This window comes from Phascolarctos cinereus, unplaced genomic scaffold, assembly GCF_003287225.1.
Source record: "Phascolarctos cinereus isolate Bilbo 61053 unplaced genomic scaffold, phaCin_HiC Scaffold_2;HRSCAF=192, whole genome shotgun sequence".
Lineage (NCBI taxonomy): Eukaryota > Metazoa > Chordata > Mammalia > Diprotodontia > Phascolarctidae > Phascolarctos > Phascolarctos cinereus.
In genome coordinates this window covers 250,877,469-250,896,283 of record NW_027555625.1, presented here as the reverse complement: position 1 = coordinate 250,896,283, position 18,815 = coordinate 250,877,469, and the positions used below count along the sequence as shown (strand labels likewise).

Here is an 18,815-nt window from a genome sequence, read left to right as displayed (position 1 = left end):
CCCTCTCAGTGTTCCACACTCTCTAAGACCGTAAATTGCAGAGAAGGTGCTGAACTGCATTGGTCAAAGGAACTTCCTTGCCTGGAACTTCCCAATGCCGGAGAAATCTCAGATCTAGTGCCTATCCCTATCCCTGTTTCAGTAACATTGTCAGAGCAGAAGGAAACAGTGAGTTATAGTATGGAAAAAGAAAACTGAACTAGGAGCCACCAGATTTGGGCTCAAATCCCAATTCTTAACTACCTGTGTGGAATTAGGTCACCTAAGCTCTCAGCCTCAATTTCCTCATTTGAGATAGTTAAGCGGTAAAATAGAATGCTGTATTTAAAGTGAGGAAGACCTGAATGAAATTTGATGTCAGATGTTTCATAGCTGTGTGACCCTGGGCAAGTCCTTTAACTGCTATCTGCCTCAGGCTCTTCATCTGTAAAGTGGGCATAATAATAGCACCACCTTCCAGGGTAGCAGGGAGAATAAAATGAGATAACATTTGTAAAATGCTTTGCAAACATTAAGGCAATATATACATATATATGTATATGCTACTCCCCTCCCCTCCCGAATCATGCCCTTACCTGAGGGTGTTCAGCCCAAAGGAAGGTGAATTTTGATGGCTGAAACCCACCTAGTGATCTTGGGGTTTATCACAAGATTTCTTTCTTAAACACCATGCCTTAAACCCAATTCACTCTGGCTCTCATTGATTGGCCAACAATAGGTCCCTGCCCAAGCACCACTTAATGGTCATTTTTTGGGCCCTGATGGCTCTGAATGAATGTAAATAGTAATTGTTTCTCCTTCGGCCAGCCTGCAATACTGAGGCTCTTCCCCTCCCGGTTTGATTTTTTAAAATTTTTATTAAAGGAGCCATCCCTTGACTCACTTCTTAAATGGCTTAATCACTGAATGGGTGTTTCCAAAGTGAGAACTCGGAAGACCTTACCTTAGAAAGGCCATGGTATAAATATATATATTTGTATATGTGTATATATAAATTTGTATTTTATATATATGCATATATATATATATATATTTGTTGTTGTTGTTGTTATTATTATTATTTTCACTTTTAGGCAATTGGGGTTAAGTAATTTGCCCAGGGTCACACAGCTAGTAAGTGTCAAGTGTTTGGTCTGAGGTCGGATTTGAACTCAGGTCCTCCTGACTTCAGGGCTGGTGCTCTATCCACTGCCCCACCTAGCTGCCCCTGTTGTTTTTATTATTAAAATGAGGGAAAAACATCACCCTATTAGCGTTGTTGTAGAATGTGTGAGATAACTATAAGATGTTATTAATTGGCATCATTATCTAATAGCCATTGGAGTGGAGGGATAAAGCAAAGATAGGAAGAGGCAAGGAAGGAAAAGACATAAAAAGGGAAAGAGAAATCGTGGAGCCCAATCAGGGACTGATCTTAAGAGTTAAGTGATACCTTGGCCAGAAGGGTCTGTGGTGATCTGGGCAGGGGATAGGGGTACCAAGTGAGCAGTCTCCCTGAGCCAGCTTCTGGTATATATGACCCCCAAAGGGCCAACATCTCTCCTAGCTTGAGAAGAGTAAATGCAAACTGATGGATTGGAATGAAAATGAAAATTTTCTTCATTTTACTCCTTGTTAATGTGCCATATTCCATTTGACTGAGAAAAATAAAATGAAACCACAATATTATTTCAAAATACAATTATGAGACAAATGCTTGTTGGCTTCTAATCGAGTGTTGAGCTGCTTTCTGAAAACTACGTGTCTAGTTTTGAGGCCTCACCTGATTGAGGAGCTGTTGCTTTGACTAGGAGGGGAGAGGAGAGGACCTTTGAATCCTTGCTTGCCACAAACTCATGGTTTTGTGTGTGTTTGTTGGGGGGATTTCTATTTCTGGCAGAGTGGACCAGATTGTTGGACGGGGACCAGCAATTACTGACAAGGACCGTACTAAGGGGCCAGCAGAAGCAGAGCTGCCTGAAGACCCCAGCATGATGGGCCGCCTTGGGAAAGTGGAGAAACAGGTATGTGGTTGAGCAAATCACTGGGCAGACTTTTCTGACTTTAAAAACCAAGATTTATGGTTATCACTATTCCTCTTTAGATTGCAACCTGTTTTAATAAAGATTCTTTAGGAAAACATATTCTCCAGGAGGATTTTTCTATGAAATGCAATTCTTTTTTCTTTTGCTTTTTGGTGGAGGGTTAAGTGACTTGCCCAGGGTCACACAGCTAGTAAGTGTCAAGTGTCTGAGGCCGGATTTGAACTTGAAGGCTGGAGCTCTATCCACAGTGCCACCTAGCTGCCCCTGAAATGCAATTCTTTAGATAAGTTTCATATGAACAAGACTGTTTCAGTAACTTTCACCAGCTTGACACTTTCACCTGGTCCTAAGGGACTCCCTGTAGGATTATTCCTTGAGCACTGTTGTTCTACTTTAGAGATAGTTGTCAACTCCTTTAAAATAGTTTTGGCCAAGGAAGAGATGTTAGGTTGACATAGATGTGTGTCCCAATCTTCACCCCACCCCATATGAATGTATCCCTGTGGACTGAGGATTCCACATCTCAGATGCCACTTGGTCTTCTGACCAATTTCATTATAATCAGTATTAAGGCAAATAAATCAATAAGCATTTATTAAGAGCTGACTAACTATATGACAAGCACTGTCCTAAGAATTGGAGATAGAAAAAAAATGCAAAACCAAGCCTTGCCTGGATAGGATCTTTATAAATGCTTGTTGGCTGATAGACTATATCTTAAGTTCAGAGAGGTACCATGATGTAGTGGAAAGAATCCAAAGATAGGAGTTTTAATTCCAGCTCTGATATATCTTAGCCGTGTGTCTCTGGGCAAAGTTGCTTTATTGCTCAGTACCTCAGTTTCCTTTCATATAAAATAGGAAGAATGAGACTTGCACAGCCTACCTCACAGGGTTGTTTGGAGCCAAGTGCTTTATAAAGCCATTCTAAAGCACTACAAGTGATTTATTGCTGTTGATATCATTGCTTTAGCAATTTTTTGCAAAGGAGAGAAAGGTACATTCCACTAGTTAAGGATTCTCTGAACCTGCACAGAGTGAATAGCATTGTTTTGGTTCCTGACTAAACAAGAGACATGTTCCTGACCATCACAGAGTTGATGGCAAAAAGGGCAGACACGGGGGCAGGTAGGTGGCCCAGTGGACAGAGCACTGGCCATGGAGTCAGGAGGACCTGAATTCAAATCCGGCCTCAGGTACTTGACACTAGCTGTGTGACCCTGTACAAGTCACTTAACCCCATTGCCTCGCCAAAAAAAAATGTTGGGGTAGCTAGGTGATGCAGTGGAAGAGCACCAGCCCTGGAGTCAGGAGGACCTGAGTTCAAATCCAGCCTCAGACACATAACACTCATTAGCTGTGTGACTCTGGGCAAGTAACTTAACCCCGGTTGCTTCATTAAAAAAAAAAAGGGCAGACAGTACAGGTGAATAAGCAATCATCAGAAAGACATTCATGTAATTTTGTTGTTTGGAAGGTGCTTTGAGGGGAAAAGGATGGCCCCAGGGTTATATTTATAGGGTTCCAAGGTATAGAATGGGTTGACCCTTCTGGAGGAGGTAGACTGTGATTTAAGGGAATGGAAAGGTAGAGTTTGTTGGGTGTGCTCCTTGCTAGATTTTTGTGCTTTTTTTGTGTGTATACCTGAGACTAGGTGAGGACTGCCCTCTGTCTTCTACTGTGAGAACTTCATTTTGTTTTTTGGTTAAATAGACATGACATTGGTATGAACATTTTCAGGTTCTCTCCATGGAGAAGAAGTTGGACTTCCTGGTCAACATTTATATGCAGCGGATGGGCATCCCTCCAACAGAAACCGAAGCCTACTTTGGTTCCAAGGAACCAGAACCTGCCCCTCCCTACCATAGCCCAGAGGAGAGCCGGGAGCACATCGACAAGAACGGCTGTATCATCAAGATCATCCGCTCCACCAGCTCCATGGGGCAAAAGAATTTCTCTGCCCCTCCAGCACCGGCCATGCCTTCTAATACATGCCCCCCATCTACTTCGTGGCAGCACCAAGCCTATCAGCGACAGAGCCATGGGTCCTCTCCAGTAGGAGATAATGGTTCTTTAGTCCGAATCCCCCCACCACCATCCCATGAGCGGTCCCTGTCTGCCTACAGTGGGGGTAACCGGGCTAGTATGGAGTTCCTCCGTAATGAGGACATGGCTGCCAAGCACCATGAGAGTGCCTTGAGGGACAGCGACACCTCAATCTCTATCCCTTCAGTGGACCATGAGGAACTCGAGCGTTCCTTCAGTGGCTTTAGCATTTCCCAGTCCAAGGAGAACTTGGACATGCTGAACAGTTGCTATGCAGCTGTAGCACCTTGTGCGAAAATCAGACCCTACATTGCAGAAGGGGAATCGGACACTGATTCTGACCTTTGCACACCCTGTGGCCCCCCACCACGGTCAGCCACTGGGGAGGGCCCCTTCAGTGACATGGGCTGGTCAGGCCCTCGAAAATGAAGCACTTGCGACCCAACCAGCTATCGGTTCATATTGTCCACATGTTGAACTCTTTTCCAGAGGACTGACCACCAAGGATTTGTGTTTCAGAAACCCACTTGGCTCTGGGACACTCTCTAATAGCTGTGTTGAGTGCATAGGGTGGGGGAGGGTTAGGGAGGGTGGTAAGATTGGGACAGAGGCTGGCTCAGAAACCCTCTTCCTTGCAGAAGGGTCAATTGGGTAATAGTACCCACAGGAGACTGGATCAATTCTGTCCTGTCTTTCTGGGTGCACTATTTAAGGGAGGGGTGTGAAACTATGTCTTGATACAGGGTAGACGAGTGGAGTTTCTTGGTATCAGCCAAGCAAGGTTTTACAAAAAATCATTTTATTATAAGGTAATAATTGTTCCATGGGTAGAAGTTTATTTATTACCTCTGGGGTTCTCTGTGATGACAAAGCGAATACACAATCCCTGCTGTCTTGTACAACAGGTTTTTTTTTTTGACAGAAATGGTAGACTCTTAAGTGGACTCAAAACTTTTAGCTCAACATTCATCAGTGGGAGAGTGGGGGTGATGGCAGTGGGATGTGAGAGACCCTTGGAGGTGGCTCTGTAAGTGGATTGGTTATGGCTTTTGGACCTTTGGTCTGAGAATTCTTGAAGCTGAAAAATGTGAGTGGTTTAGGAAAATTTGGAAGAAAGGTCAAAATTGTAAGTGGTGATACAAGAGAGATCTAAGAATTTTAGAAAATGGAATTAGGAGTTACATTTAAGCCATGTATTATACTAAATTGGATAACCCCTTTTGTCTTTCTGCTTCCAAATAGTACAGGCATTTTAGGGTGTGACTATGTATTAGTGGGTTACTGACTTGAGTTTTTCTATGTGGATCTTACCCATGCCCTGTAAAGAGTTTGGCAGCAAAAAGAAGTGTGAGGAAGGCAGGAAGATAAGTGGAGAGGATGAATTTAGAAGCCTTTTTTTTTTTAATGTAGCTCCCCAGGGAGTGGGTTTTTAATGTGGTGAGTGATGAACAGTCAGGTGACTGACTAGCTTTTACCACAGTCCCTTTTTGGACATATTCATGGTTGTGCCTAGAAGTGTTTACCTCTCACTGACACGTTGAAAAAGTTTGCTTCCCCGATGCCATAACTTAGATTCCCCTCAGCTCTCTGCCTTTGTGAAATGTTTCCTCTCCTCACCATCTTGAAGCAGGGAGGGAATCTTCTTTCCTTATTCTCTTGAGAACAAGTCTACCAAACTGCCAGTTGGCTTCTCTCCCCATCTGTTTCTTCATTCCTGAAGCAGAATTGATGCTGGGCCTATGTACAGGACCTCTATTGAAAGCTGAGGAAGGGCAGGAGCATCAGTGAGACAGGTTTCATTGGGGACCAAAACAAAGACACAAAGTGATCTTTTCACTCTCTTAATATCCACTGGACTAACTCCCCTGGCAAAGGATGGGAAGGAGATGGTAGGAAAAGAGAGGTGTAGCAATAATGTCACCAGACTTTCATATACTTGCTTAGAATTGCCCTGCCCCTCTATCTTTTTTTTTTTACTAAAGTACTCTATCCCTGGGATTGTGGGGCCTCCTTAAAGGCTAAAATTATGGGCACCTTTGAGCCCTGGCCTGGACTTTACATTCTCCAGTTAGCACTCTGGGGGCATACAGATAAGATATCAACAGGTAAGAAGAGTTCAGAGATTAAGATTCCAAGGCCACTTCAGTCCTGTTGGGAATAAAAGTCCCTGTTCCTGCAAGGCCACGTTCAACCCTTTGGGAAAGCTTCTCTCCTCAGGGATATTCTTTCTTTCACTATGCTGACTTGGCATAGAAACAAAAAGACAGAGAATGGCTATGTTTGGGCTTTGGCTTTAAAGGTTATAATATAACTTGGATATGAAAAGACATTGCTGAATGTGGAAACCTAGAACTCTCTGAGGAATGTCAGGAAAATCCATTGTGTTTACAACCAACTTCATGTTTTAGCTAGTGACCATCCTTGTAATTTATTGGGAAAATATGTCTGAGCAAGGTAAACAATCTGCACTGTATTTGAGGAGTCTCTCCCACATTCCACAGAGTAGGTCCCAAAGGATAGCACCGTACTAGACTCCAGGGACAATATTTTTGTAATTTGGCGCATGCTATAAGGACAGTGGGCTGTTCTTGTCTTACTCTGTCTCCGTTGATACTTAGAGAGGACTCCATGTCATTAGCAGCTGGGACATGACAAGCAGCACAGGAAGCTCTTTAAAGGGTCAGGATGTCCTTGATCCTCTATTCTTTCTATTTCACTGAAATAGAATCTGCCTGATTCTCCCCTTTATCTAGCTCTACCACATAGTGAAGAAATTATGTTGGAAAGCCAGCTCAGTGGGGGCTCTTTCTTAATTTCTTATCTTGGACAAAATGCAGAAGATCAGCCTTTCTTTTCCTACTCTTTTCTCTCTGTATGTAGGGTGGAAAGCAGACTCATTTCTTTGCTTTGTTTGGTAAGGGGCTGCCCAGCTCAGGGTATCTCTTTTGTAGCTGGTTCTGCAACATGAAATAGGGATATCTGGCCCTTTGATGTACCTATGATAGATGTGAGTACTCTGTCCAGTAATACAGATGACAACCCCGCCATGCCTGCTCTTCCTATGCAAATCTTGCCCAGGCCCCCCTAGAAATTGCCATGGAGGGAGGTGCACCCAACGTACTGGAGGTCTTCCTTTAGACCTCCTGATAGCCATGGTGCCGCCAAGGGCTGGTCATCATGCACTGTGCATCAGTTCTTCCTCACTCTGTGTGACCAGTCCTTTTCTTTTGTTTCCCCCTGGTTATATGTCTCTCTGGTGACATCCCTCTCTCTTAAAATATAAACCCTATTTCATCTTTCATAAATGTAAAGACAAAATAGATGAAACAGAGAAAGATAAAACCCATTTTAAATGTTGAGAAATTTTCCTCAAGCCAAAAAATAGCGCTACTTAGGATTTTCCTCAGTTTTGGTTAATTAAAGACCATCCATCCATGTTCTAAATGTTGGATTTGGGAATGTCTCTTCTGGAGTAAATGCTTGCTTTAAAGAGAAACTTTTAAAGAAGTATTGTGGAAAACTGAGAATTTAACAAAGGCTTCATATTCCTTTTGAGTTGTGTGGGGACATGGTTTAGGAGGAGTGTGGCTGCTGAAGGACTCTAGTGCTTGAGGGCAAAGCCTCTGTCCTACAGACTGGTTAATATTGGGTTCGGTAATCTTGTACCTTCAAAAGTCTTTCTTGCAGAGACAATATGTTGTATCTTTATTGTATTTTTAAGAGAGGCAATGGAATTTTGGGATTATACAAAAATAACTTCCCCCATGGGCTAAGACTATGGGATAGTCCTGCTTTTGACTTATCTGTGTGCTGATAAAAGCTAACTAATTTCCTTTTCAAACATTTTCCAGGAAATACACTAAAATTTAGACTTCCCCCTTCAAAATATCTTAGTTAAATCAGTCTTGAATTGAACTAAAGCACTCATCCTGATGGTGTTTCTTAACATTAGAGTACACAGTGCATACTCATTGCCAGATAAAATTTTTATTTCTAATTTTGGCTTCTTGCTTCTGGCACAAAAGCATGTCCTTTGAAAGCAGCTCCTTGGGCATAGCTACATTTCCCTTGCTTTGGGGAGGTATTAGGCAGAAAGGGATAATTAAACTCTATCTGAAACAGCAAGTTTCAACTTCTCTAGTTGGTCTTCAGGCCTCACTCCTTCCCCTGCATCCCAGGAGAATGGCCAGGGCTAGCATAAAACCCTTTCATCTGATAACTTGTTCCTGTCCACCATTTTTTTTTTTTTGCTAAGTGGAGCTGGTCTGACTACCTCTCCCACACTTCTGTGACTGTTCTTCTGCGGGTTCTATGGGACTGTGAGGTAAATGGATGTATTCCTCTCTTCCTCCCTTCCCTAACCCATGCCCAGCCAAAGCACAGCTATAGGCCTGCCCCATAAGCCAGATGTGCCAGCTGAAGTTTTTCCAATGAAGGGGATGATACTAGAATAGGCTGCCCCAGGGATCAATATAGAGGGGAATACTTTGGAGAAGAAACTTAACCCTTGCCACCAAAATTGGCCACTAGAAACTGTGGCCTTGAGGGTCTGGACCAAAGACTAAATTTTATATCAACCTGCAAAGTATCATATTTTATTCTACCAACTCAAGAACGCTCAAGGACTAATGGCTACATTTGATAATTAAATTTAATTTGAAAGGATATTGTGCTTATCCTTTCATGAAGCCTTATGGAGCTACTCTTGACTTGAGTGAACATGGAATGGTTGCATTCTCTTTGGCTTTATCATCTTCTAAGAAAATTCTCTCTTGGATCAATTGTGACTTGCATTGCTGTCTCCCTACTCACATCCTCTCTTATCAGAGCCACCATGTGGAAGTTCTCAGTGGACTAAAGTAAATTCCTTGCCACCAGAATCCTTAAAATGAAACAGGAGATTTCCATGCAAATTTTTTTAGGGCATTTGGAAAGACTGTTTGTTCCCTAAGTATGACACTTTCCTTAATCAGCAAAAGCTATCTGGGAAACAACAGCTTTCTTTGGGACATGACAATTGGAGTGGGGACAGCCCTTCACATTGGGAGCAGAACAGATGTACCAGCCAGTGTAGACATCAATGAAAGTACTTTAGCTAGGGTAGATATAATCCCACACTGGGTTTTTTTGAATGATAGAACTGATTTATTATTTTTCCAAAGCCTCACAGGAGTAATTTGGTCTCACTGAAATCTGTATTTAAGACCAGAGCACCCGCTAGCCCTGTGACAATCTAGATTTCTCCTGTATTGTCCTAGGGTGAACATTATTTCTCCAGGAGGTTTCAAAATACAATTAGTATATATATGCATTATTATTCTTCCTGGGTGTGTATCTGTAGCCAACATTTCATTTGCACACTCTTGCTTGCCTTAGACTGATTGCCTCTAGCAGGAGAAAAATACTCAATATTTTGAACAATATTAACCAAGCTCATATTATAGCTCTTGGCCAGAGCCAATCACTTGCAGCTAGCTTCTATTCAGCCATCCAGGGACAAAAGAAAAGTATATTTTACACATTTGAATGACTTTTCCAGCCTATCTCACTCTCAGTTTTGCTTATGCATGCCATTGGAGATGGGTAGAGGTAATAGCTTTTGGCACCTATGTCTCTTCTTTCGAAGTGCTGTAGATTTTTTAAACGGTAAATGAAAACAACAGGTTTAAATTATGCTTCCCATAGTCATGCAGAGCTCTGACAATTCAATGAATTTTTTTTTATAGGTAGCATTGAAGCAATTAGTTTCAGATGCATGAACATTAAAATCTGGGTTTTATTACATGGAACAAAGTTTTTCTAGTATGTGTCCAATGGAAGTAACCATACTTCAATGAATGAATGGGGGAAATAATTTTATCTGATTTTTAATCAAAATCTAATAATTTTTATTAAATAATTTTTATCTAATCATCACATTTTAACAGATAGAGAAATGATGTTCAAATGCCAAGTAGCTCTTTTTACGCAGGACAAACCAAGGGCCTATGGACTTAGACTGTAGCAAAAGAGATCAGATGGTTGAGACACCTTGCAAGGTGTAGCAAGGGTAGGTTTTGAAGTCTCTTTGTCCGAGAGGTTTTTTAATCCTTTGGGTATAGCTATCTTTGTGGGATGTTTTGATGCAGTGCTTGCTAGGGAATACTGGTTGATTGCGGTTAGGGAAATTAGTTAGGGTCCTCTCCAGCACCTTTGGCCTCTGAATGTTATTTAACATCTCCTTTATTATAGTTTATCTATTTAGGTTAAATTACTTCAAAGTTGTGGTCTTGCCTTAGATCAGTTGTGTGTCTGCACTGAGCTCAGTGGTCATCAAGTCTCCTACAGATATATGAAGGGGGAGTGGAGCTGAGCTTCCATTCCAGATTCTTTGTGGTATTGAAATGAGTTCTTATTTTCTCCTCACAAATACCAAGCATGTGAAAACGAATGTGAGTGTGAGTGTGAGTGCGTGTATTTGTGTATGAATGTATGTTTGTGTCTCAGTAAATGATTATTTGTGTCTCTTTGGCATATGCGTGTATAGAGATAAGTGAGAGAATCATATCCACAGTTCAAAAGGGCAATAAAGAAAATACAAAGCAAAAAAAAAAAAAAAAGGAGAGAGAGAGCGAGAGCGAGCTGTTTGCTTATGCCAAGTTCTCGTGCTGCACCTCTGCCATGGGAGGAGGGGAAAGCAGCCCATCCCACCCAGCATCGTGCATGGGCATGTCCCTAAAGCCCTGCTTGAGCTTAGACTTTTACCAGGCTTTGAATAATGCATGAGTGCTCTGAATGAGCATGTGAGCCTGAACAGAGGGGACAACCGGTGCTTTTCAATCTCTAGCCCTGTGGTGACATATTTTATTCTTCCTGCTTATTGTTCCCAGCACATGGTCCAGTCCCTGAGCTGGTAGGAGGAGGCTAGAGGCAGGTCTGTGCAAAAGCTGATTTGTAGGGAGGTTCCCCAGAAACCAGAGCCAGAATAGAGTATTTGTATGCCCTAGGCAAGGCTTGAAAATTTTGCATCCTGTTTGTATTACTATCCACAAGAGCCTTTGAGCTGTCAATCTAATACAAGTGGCTTATCACCAAATAAATACCTATAATCCACAGAGAACAGAATTTTATATGTGCATTTATAAAAGAAAAATATATTTAAAAGTGACTCTCTTCATGCCTTCTGCATGTTTCATGCTCAACAGCTATTTTGCTGGCTTCTCCATTGTCAGAAAGCAATCTCAGGCCTTTGAGCTCCCCTGGCAAGTAGTGGTTGGAGCTGGTATCTCTGTTTTCACCATGAAATAGTGCAATCACTACTCATGATCAGTGGGTGAAAAACACTTTTAGGACAACTTATTTGGAGTCTCAGAATTTTTTTCCAGACCTCCAATGCCCCAGTTTATCATCTCTTATGAAGGACGTATATGAACTGTAGTGGGTCTTCTGTGGTAGAGATGGAACACTGCCATACTCTTGCCTGAGGACAGCGCAGGCCTGCCTTTTATAACTTGTGAATTTGTACATCCTTGGTCTATTCTGTTCTTTGTATTTATATATTTAAAGCCCACTCACCCACTTCTTTCCTTACATATGGAACGAAGCAAGCAGAGATTAAAAACTAAGCCAAAACCTAGGAGTTTGAAGTATTTTAAAAACTATTTTTCCTGTTCTATTCCAACAGGTTATCCATTTATCTACTACATAGATATGTCAATATCAGGCAAAATAGATAATGAAAATAGCCATTTGAGTGTCTGGTAAGTTCAATGAGTCAAAAGTAGGGCATGCCATCCCCCAAAGAGCTGGACAATTGTAGCTTGTTTTAAGAAAGGCAGAGCATTCTGACCAAAGGAAGTGATTTTCAGGCTTGTATTTGGCCATGGTATTTCAGTTCTGCTATCATATTTTGGGAAAGGATATTGATATGCTGAAATGCATCAGAGGAGGGTAATGAGAGTGGTGCCATACCAAAAAAGCATCAACTGGAGGAATTAGGGATATTTAAGCTGGGAAAGAGAGGACTTAAGAGGAGGGATATGCTAGTTGTTTCCAAGTATCTGAAGTGTAGTTGGATGGAAGAAGGTTTGGGATAATTCTGCTTGGCCTCAGAGAGGAGAACTAAAAGCATTGGGTAGCACTTGTGATTTGGACCATACAAGAAAGCACTGCCTGATAAAAAGTGGAATGGGTTATACCTCAAGTGAGTTCCCCTTTTCTGGAGGTCTTCAAGCAGACATTAGAAAACCATTTTGGGGGGATGCTGTAGGGGAATATCTTCTCTTGAGTGTGGGTTGGACAAGGCATCCTCTGAGGTCCCTTTGCAGCTGTGAGATTCTGTGATTTCCTGATTCTGGAACTACTGAACTGTTATCCCTATGCTGAATGAGTCCCATGCCGACTGAGTGCATCAGAGTGGAAGGTTCATGTTTGCCACTAGTGCCTCATCTGCCCATTTATCATTTGCTGCTGGGATCCTTCCCCCAGAGCAGAATTTTCTGTAAGTAAAATAGTAGCTATTTCTTGGCTACATAATCACTCCCCTTCATTCACAGTAGATATTTCTTAGCTACATAACCATTCCCCTGCATTCCACCCCTCCCCACCAATCTCCTTTACACAAACATGCTTGGAGCTCAGAGCTCAAGTCTGATGAGTCAGTGTTCACTTCAGAGTAGCATTGCCTTATCTTTCCTAATTACCAATGGGGCCATCACTCTCTAATTGGGTCAGATTGTCAGTCAGAGAAATGTTGTAAGTGTAAGTATATGAAGGAGGTTTAGTAGAAATCCATTTGAGGGGGAGGCCGGTGTGTGTGTGTGTGTGTGTGTGTGTGTGTGTGTATGTGTGTGTGACTGATGGGTATGTTTATGTCTACATGACTCTGTGTCTGTGTTTGTATTTGTATGTCTGTGTATGCTGAAGATAGTTGTATGTGTATGACTGTATGTAGAGAATACATGTTTGTATCTGTGTTTGACTATGTATGAGTGAACAGCGTTTTGGCGTGTGACAGTGCTGAGCATGTGATTATGTCTGAATGTGACTGTATTGAGCACGTACTGGTGTTTGTGTGTCTCTGTGTGCTGAGTGTGATTGGGTGTGACTGTGTGTGCTGAATATGTGTTTGTATCTCTGCACCACTATGAGTGCTAAGAGTCTATATGGGACTGTTTGCTGAAGGTACGAGTTTGAGTATACATGACTGTATGGTGATTGTGTTTATGCCTACACTTTTTGAATACATGTGCCAATCCAACTATAAACTGACCAAGTGAGGAAGGAAATTGTCAGTCCAATCCCTTTGTCAAGACTCCTTCTTGTCCCCTCCATTGCCTCTGCCAATCTCTTGATCTTTTTACATGTTCTTGTTTTTAACCATCTGCCAGTCAATCAACACAAGATTGTCTCCTTAGAGCTCTAGTACAGAGTGTTTTGAGTGAAATATAAGAAAAATGAGAAGTCTTGCTTCTTGGTCTTTGAATTTATAGGTTAGTTGGGGAGACAGGAGACATGCCTGAGACAACCTAACATTTTGAAATAGCGTATCAGCAAGTACACCTTAAAGACATAAGAAATGAAGCTGAGTATGCTGAGGGGACCCAGAGATCGGAGCATGATGAGCAAATTAGGAGAAATCTTGAAAGAGGTAGCTTTGAACTGGGCTTTGTAGGAGGTGGTTGACATAAAGTGGTCTTGTGTGTTCTGTTCTCTCACTATGAGATAAATGGTAACTAGCCCCTACTAATTCAAAGATGCTTCATTCCTGTCTTCTGAATGAAGTTTTCCTATGACGGCTTCTTGTGAAGTTGGAGCTACCATAGCTAGTCCTGGGACGAAGTCTCAGGAAACCAGATGGACAGAGCCTAAATGTTGCCCTCAAATTGATCCAAAGTAGACAAGGCTCCATGTTCTCAAGGATCTGACCTGTGGTTTGGCTTATCATGTATGTGCCAAAGGGAATGACAAGAAATCTCCAGTGCATTGAGATTACCCTCCTTTTTTTTTTTAAAGCCACAAAAGTGGGGTTTAAAAGTGGGATTAGACAGAGATTTTTCAGTAAGGCCCATAGAAGCTCTCCCCCTGCTCCTAGTTTGGGGTTTGGCTTTAATTCAGGGAGGGAACTTTGTGCTTGTCCAAAACTGCCAGTGAGTGAGTGATGCCGGGGAACCATGGGATACCACTAGGGGAGAATTCTTCCTTTGCAGTCCTGAGGAGGTGTGTATGCCATGCAACAAAAATCTCTCAGTCCTGGGGAGGAAAGAAAATGTTTTAAAGTTGCCAAGTATTTAATACGTTTCTTTTTACTTCATGCAATTTTTCAAGGGGCTGTACAGACATTTGGACAAATTGCCTTAATGTGCTTTGGCGGAAACTCTCTCAGCTGCCACCATTTGGAGAGTGGACATCATTGTCTGAGTGGGCCCCTCCGAGCCCCAAAGAGGTCAGGTTTTCCAAGTGCTGTGACTTACTCACTGGCAGGCTCTGACCAGTGATCTGGGCCTGCTATGGGGGATGTGACAGGGTGGTGGTTAGTGAAGGAAGGCTGAGCCCAGCCAACGGGGGGAGAAAGGGCCTGACCCCTGGATCCCCGAAATGGATCTGATTCCACATGAGGAACAAATGTTCCACTGAGCCAGCCTCTGGTTCCTTCATATCTTCTATCGAGTCTGTGAGTTCACATTTACTTAATAAAAACAGAGGCAGATCAGAATATTGGGCTTGCCCTGCAGTGACTTTAAACCTCTTTGGATGGACCTTAATCTACGCGTCATGAGGCAATTTTGCTAGTCTCTACACAATTGCATAAATACACTTCTATATATGCTGTGATACACCCACATACACACACACACACACACACATACACACGCTGTCACACCGACACCCCCACACCCATACCCCCCTGCCACACACACACACTCACTCTCCCATTTCCTAAGTCTCACTTGTACTCCCTGGTGAACATTAACATTTGGTTGTCTTTTGGCTAGCAAAGATGGCTGCTTAGCTTCCTCTCATTTGCTCTGTTGCCTTGGCTGTTTTGCACTTTTGTTTGTGCTCCAAAGAATATTTCATAATGCCTTCGGTACTGACGTACACCTTGAAACATTTTGTATGTATTGGATGGTTCACACTTCTCTTGTAAAATAGCAACTAGACTTTTTGTGAATGTGTTCTTTCCTCTGTAAATTCCCCCTTCTGCCTTTGTGCACTGTACATTTTATAGGGGTAGACACCCAGGGAATGAACTCTAGTTTTCTAATGGAATAGCAAAGATATTAAATCGTATAACTCACTGATTGCCACTAGAATGTGATATAGCCCAGACTTTTTTCTCCATGGACATTTTCAGCATGAGATATCCTGTACGTTCATGTGGAAGGCTACAACATCTTCAGGGAAGTACTTTACGTGTTACTTGGGGAAATCCTGCCATCACAGGGAAAAGGGGATGGTTTTAGACAAGAATCCAAGTGGACCGTGTGCATTTTAGTAAAATGCCAGTGATTCAACCTGCTAAGCAGTAGTGCGCACTTATTATTACTATTATTATTATTTTCTATTTTGTGTCTCCATGGGTCACTGAATTCTGAAGCATGTGAGTAACGTTAATATCCAGCTAGCATTTCCATACTGCTTTGACATTTGCAAAGTTCTTTACAAATCTTACCTCATTTGATCCTCACAACAACCCTGTAAGTAAGGTAGGTGCTATTATTATCCCCTACTTTTACAGATGAGGAAATTGAGGCAGAGAGGTTAAGTGACTTGCTACCAGGGTCACATAGCTGGCAACAGACTAGCTCAGGATTGGAACTCAGTTCTTCCTGACTTCAAGTCCATTGCTACATCTACCATGCCACCTAGCTGCTTCCATCTCATAACTGATGCAGCAGTGAGGATACTGAATGGGATGCTTTCTGGTGTTCTGTGACAGTCCTAAGAGCTTTCAGAAGTCTTGGATTCTTGACTTATAAGAACATTTTTTTGCCTTAACCTATTTCTTCTTGCTTAACATACATACTATAAAACTGGGTGCAGCCCACCAGAACCAACAATGGACAAAATATGGGATTTGAAGTCAGATGACCTGGTTTGAATCTCATCCCTGCTGTTTACTGCCTGTGTGACCTTGAGAGAGCCCCTCTGAGCCTCAGTTTCCTCACCTGAAAAATAAAAGGGTTAAAACAGGTTATCTTATCTAAAACCAGTAATCTTACATGTATTGCTTTCCCAAAAAAGTATAATCTACTAACTATAATATGGAAGTGACAAAGAAAAAAAATGTCATTGCTCTTTTTTAAAGCCTTCTTAACTTGCCATTGAATATCTGTGACAGTGCTCAATATTAATGTGATCTTACTCCAGGTAGAGAAAGTGTAGGAGATAATTTCTTACTGGACAAAATTCAGTTCTTGTTCTTTAATGATTATTCTCTCTCCTTAGGAAACAGTGTCCCCTCCAGTACTCCCCCTCCCTACACCCAAGCCAACCAGGTGAGGAGTGGTGGCTTGAGCTCAAAGGAGACTTTTTCTTGACCAGCCTAATCACCATTCTACTCTCCTGCTCCAAACACCAAGACTCAATCTATATTCGATGAGGCTTCCACTAAATACTCTGAAGAACAGATGGCATCTCACGCTGAAGTTGCCCTGTGACTAATTGTTAGGAGAGAATTTTTAAAAAAATTTTAAATTGGATTTTGATCCTTACCTATAAGAGGGAATCAGGAAAGCTATTCTCATGCTCCCATTCAGCTTCTCTGTATCTCCCTGAGTACATTGCTGCAGAGAAAGAAGCTAAACAGAATCAATCCCTCACAAAAGGGCTGCAATTTGGGCAGATTGAACTTCTCACTGTCTTAGTGAGAGGTTAACTTTAATTTAGAGGCTAAGCCTCATTCAAATGGCTTCACCTGTTCTACCCCAATCTTACCTTGTGATTAATCACCATAACATTTCCCTTTCCTAGTTATGATTCCTACTGCTGCCTCTCACAGCTCAGCCCTCTGGGGACACCTGATTGGAGCCCCAGGGAAGGGAACACTCTGTACTTTCCTTCTCCAATTTCTTATCTCTGCTTTTGGAAATAGTTGATGAGAGGGGAAGAGTGGTGAAATGTAATGAGCTGGAGGATTATGTGTTAGAATTTGGGCTCTGCTGCTGGTCTTAGAAAGCCCAGAGGCTGAATCCAATTCTATTTCCTGCTAAACACCCAAGGATGACATTTATAAAATACTGAGAGGTAAAGAAACACTATGGAGAGAGACACAGACATAGAGAAATCAGGGCAGAAGAGAAAAGAGGGAATTAGTGAAAGAGACAAAACCACAGAGAAGGAGGTGGGATAAAGAAGGCAGAGAGAAAGTGGATAGGAGGGAAGAAGCAGAGAGAAAGTTGTATCTGGACTTGATGGGAGACAAAGACAGATACAATTCGGTTTAATAGGTCTTTATTAAATGTTTCCTCTGTGCCAGGCACTGTGCTAAGTGCTAGGGAATATAAAGACAAAACCCAAAACAAAACAAACCAAAAAGGAACACAGAAATAGTGACAGACAGAATCACAGAAAGAGACTGAAGAATAAGGACAAAATAGTGAAAGGCCCAGAGATAAAACCTTCGAAGACTGAGGCAGTGTGAGAGAAGAACAGAGACAAAGAAAGAAATACATGCTCAGGGAAGCTTCTCTCCTCCACAATATGGAGAAAAAAAAAGAGGATTTCTATTTGCTCAGTTTGGCTTTGCAGACCACAGAGGAATGGAGGGCATTGATAAGGGGAATTGGGCAATCACTTTGCAAACTCAAGTTTGGAGGAGGGATCGGAGAAGGCCCTTGGGGATGAGATTGCGGTTCTCTACTCAGAGCATGCTAACACTTGGAACTGTGAGGAACCATTGATCTTGGTCCCAATCTGCGTCAGGGACAACTTCAGCTTAAGGATTCTTCTCATGAGCTCATTAAGATGAAGTCTCCACAGATACTCAGTGCACCCCCGCCACATGAGTTGATGAGAGTTTAATACATTTTCCAGAAGCTAAAACACCTTCCTTCTCTACCTGTAGAAAAGAACCTGAAATTTGAATTGTTAATGACTTCCTGGTTTTTTCGGTGTATTATCAATATAAAGTAATAAATGTTTTGATTTGGGGGTGGGAGAGAAGCAAGGAGCTTTAATAGAGCAGTTATCTGCTCTTTCTCTGTCTCTGTGCCGCTTTCTGTTTCCTCTGTCTCTGTCTCTGTCCCTTTCTGTTTCTCTGTCTCTCTCTCTCTCTCTGAATCTCTAGTTTGATGCCTCCTCTCTGGAAGTGCTTTATTGACAGTAATGGGTCCCCCTGCCTCAAGCCAAGTACAGGAGAAACTTAGTTTAGTACAAGCTCCCTACTGCCCACAGTCAAGTTCAAACCCCTTCAGCTAGCTCTTCCCAGCCTCATATTTCTTCCCTATATGAACTCTATGTACTAGCCAAACTCTCTCCCATCCTTCCATCTCCCTTCACTCTAACATCTTTGCTATGCATTTCCCTAGGACAGGAATATTTTTCTATCCTCTACCCCTGTCACTTGTTGAATTACTGCCCATAATTCAAAGCCCCATTCAAATGTTTCCCTTTCCAGGAAGTTTCCCTGATTCTCTCCCCCTCCGTCCTCAGTCCATATTGACTTTCATGTCTATCTTATCCTCCTATTAGACTCCATGGGGGAAGGCCGCCTATCTTAGCTAAATACTATTACCTCTCCAAGTGCCCACCTAAGTCAGTGTTT

At 42.2% G+C, this 18,815-nt stretch overlaps 1 protein-coding gene across 1 annotated transcript; it reads left to right on the top strand.

The window, feature by feature from the left end:
* The first annotated feature begins 1,096 nt into the window (after nucleotides 1-1,096).
* LOC144455877 (potassium voltage-gated channel subfamily KQT member 2-like) lies at nucleotides 1,097-15,568 on the top strand. Its single transcript, XM_078149894.1, has 2 exons — nucleotides 1,097-2,003; nucleotides 3,764-15,568. The coding sequence occupies exons 1-2, from the start codon at nucleotides 1,836-1,838 to the stop codon at nucleotides 4,496-4,498; spliced, it is 903 nt and encodes a 300-aa protein (XP_078006020.1). The 5' UTR covers nucleotides 1,097-1,835; the 3' UTR covers nucleotides 4,499-15,568.
* Nucleotides 15,569-18,815: the final 3,247 nt, after the last annotated feature.

Coding starts and splice junctions, on each gene's coding strand:
- LOC144455877 (XM_078149894.1), top strand. CDS start 1,836: ATGGTTTTGTGTGTGTTTGTTGGGGGGATTTCTATTTCTGGCAGAGTG. Junction 2,004..3,763: donor TTGGGAAAGTGGAGAAACAG/GTATGTGGTTGA, acceptor GAACATTTTCAG/GTTCTCTCCATGGAGAAGAA.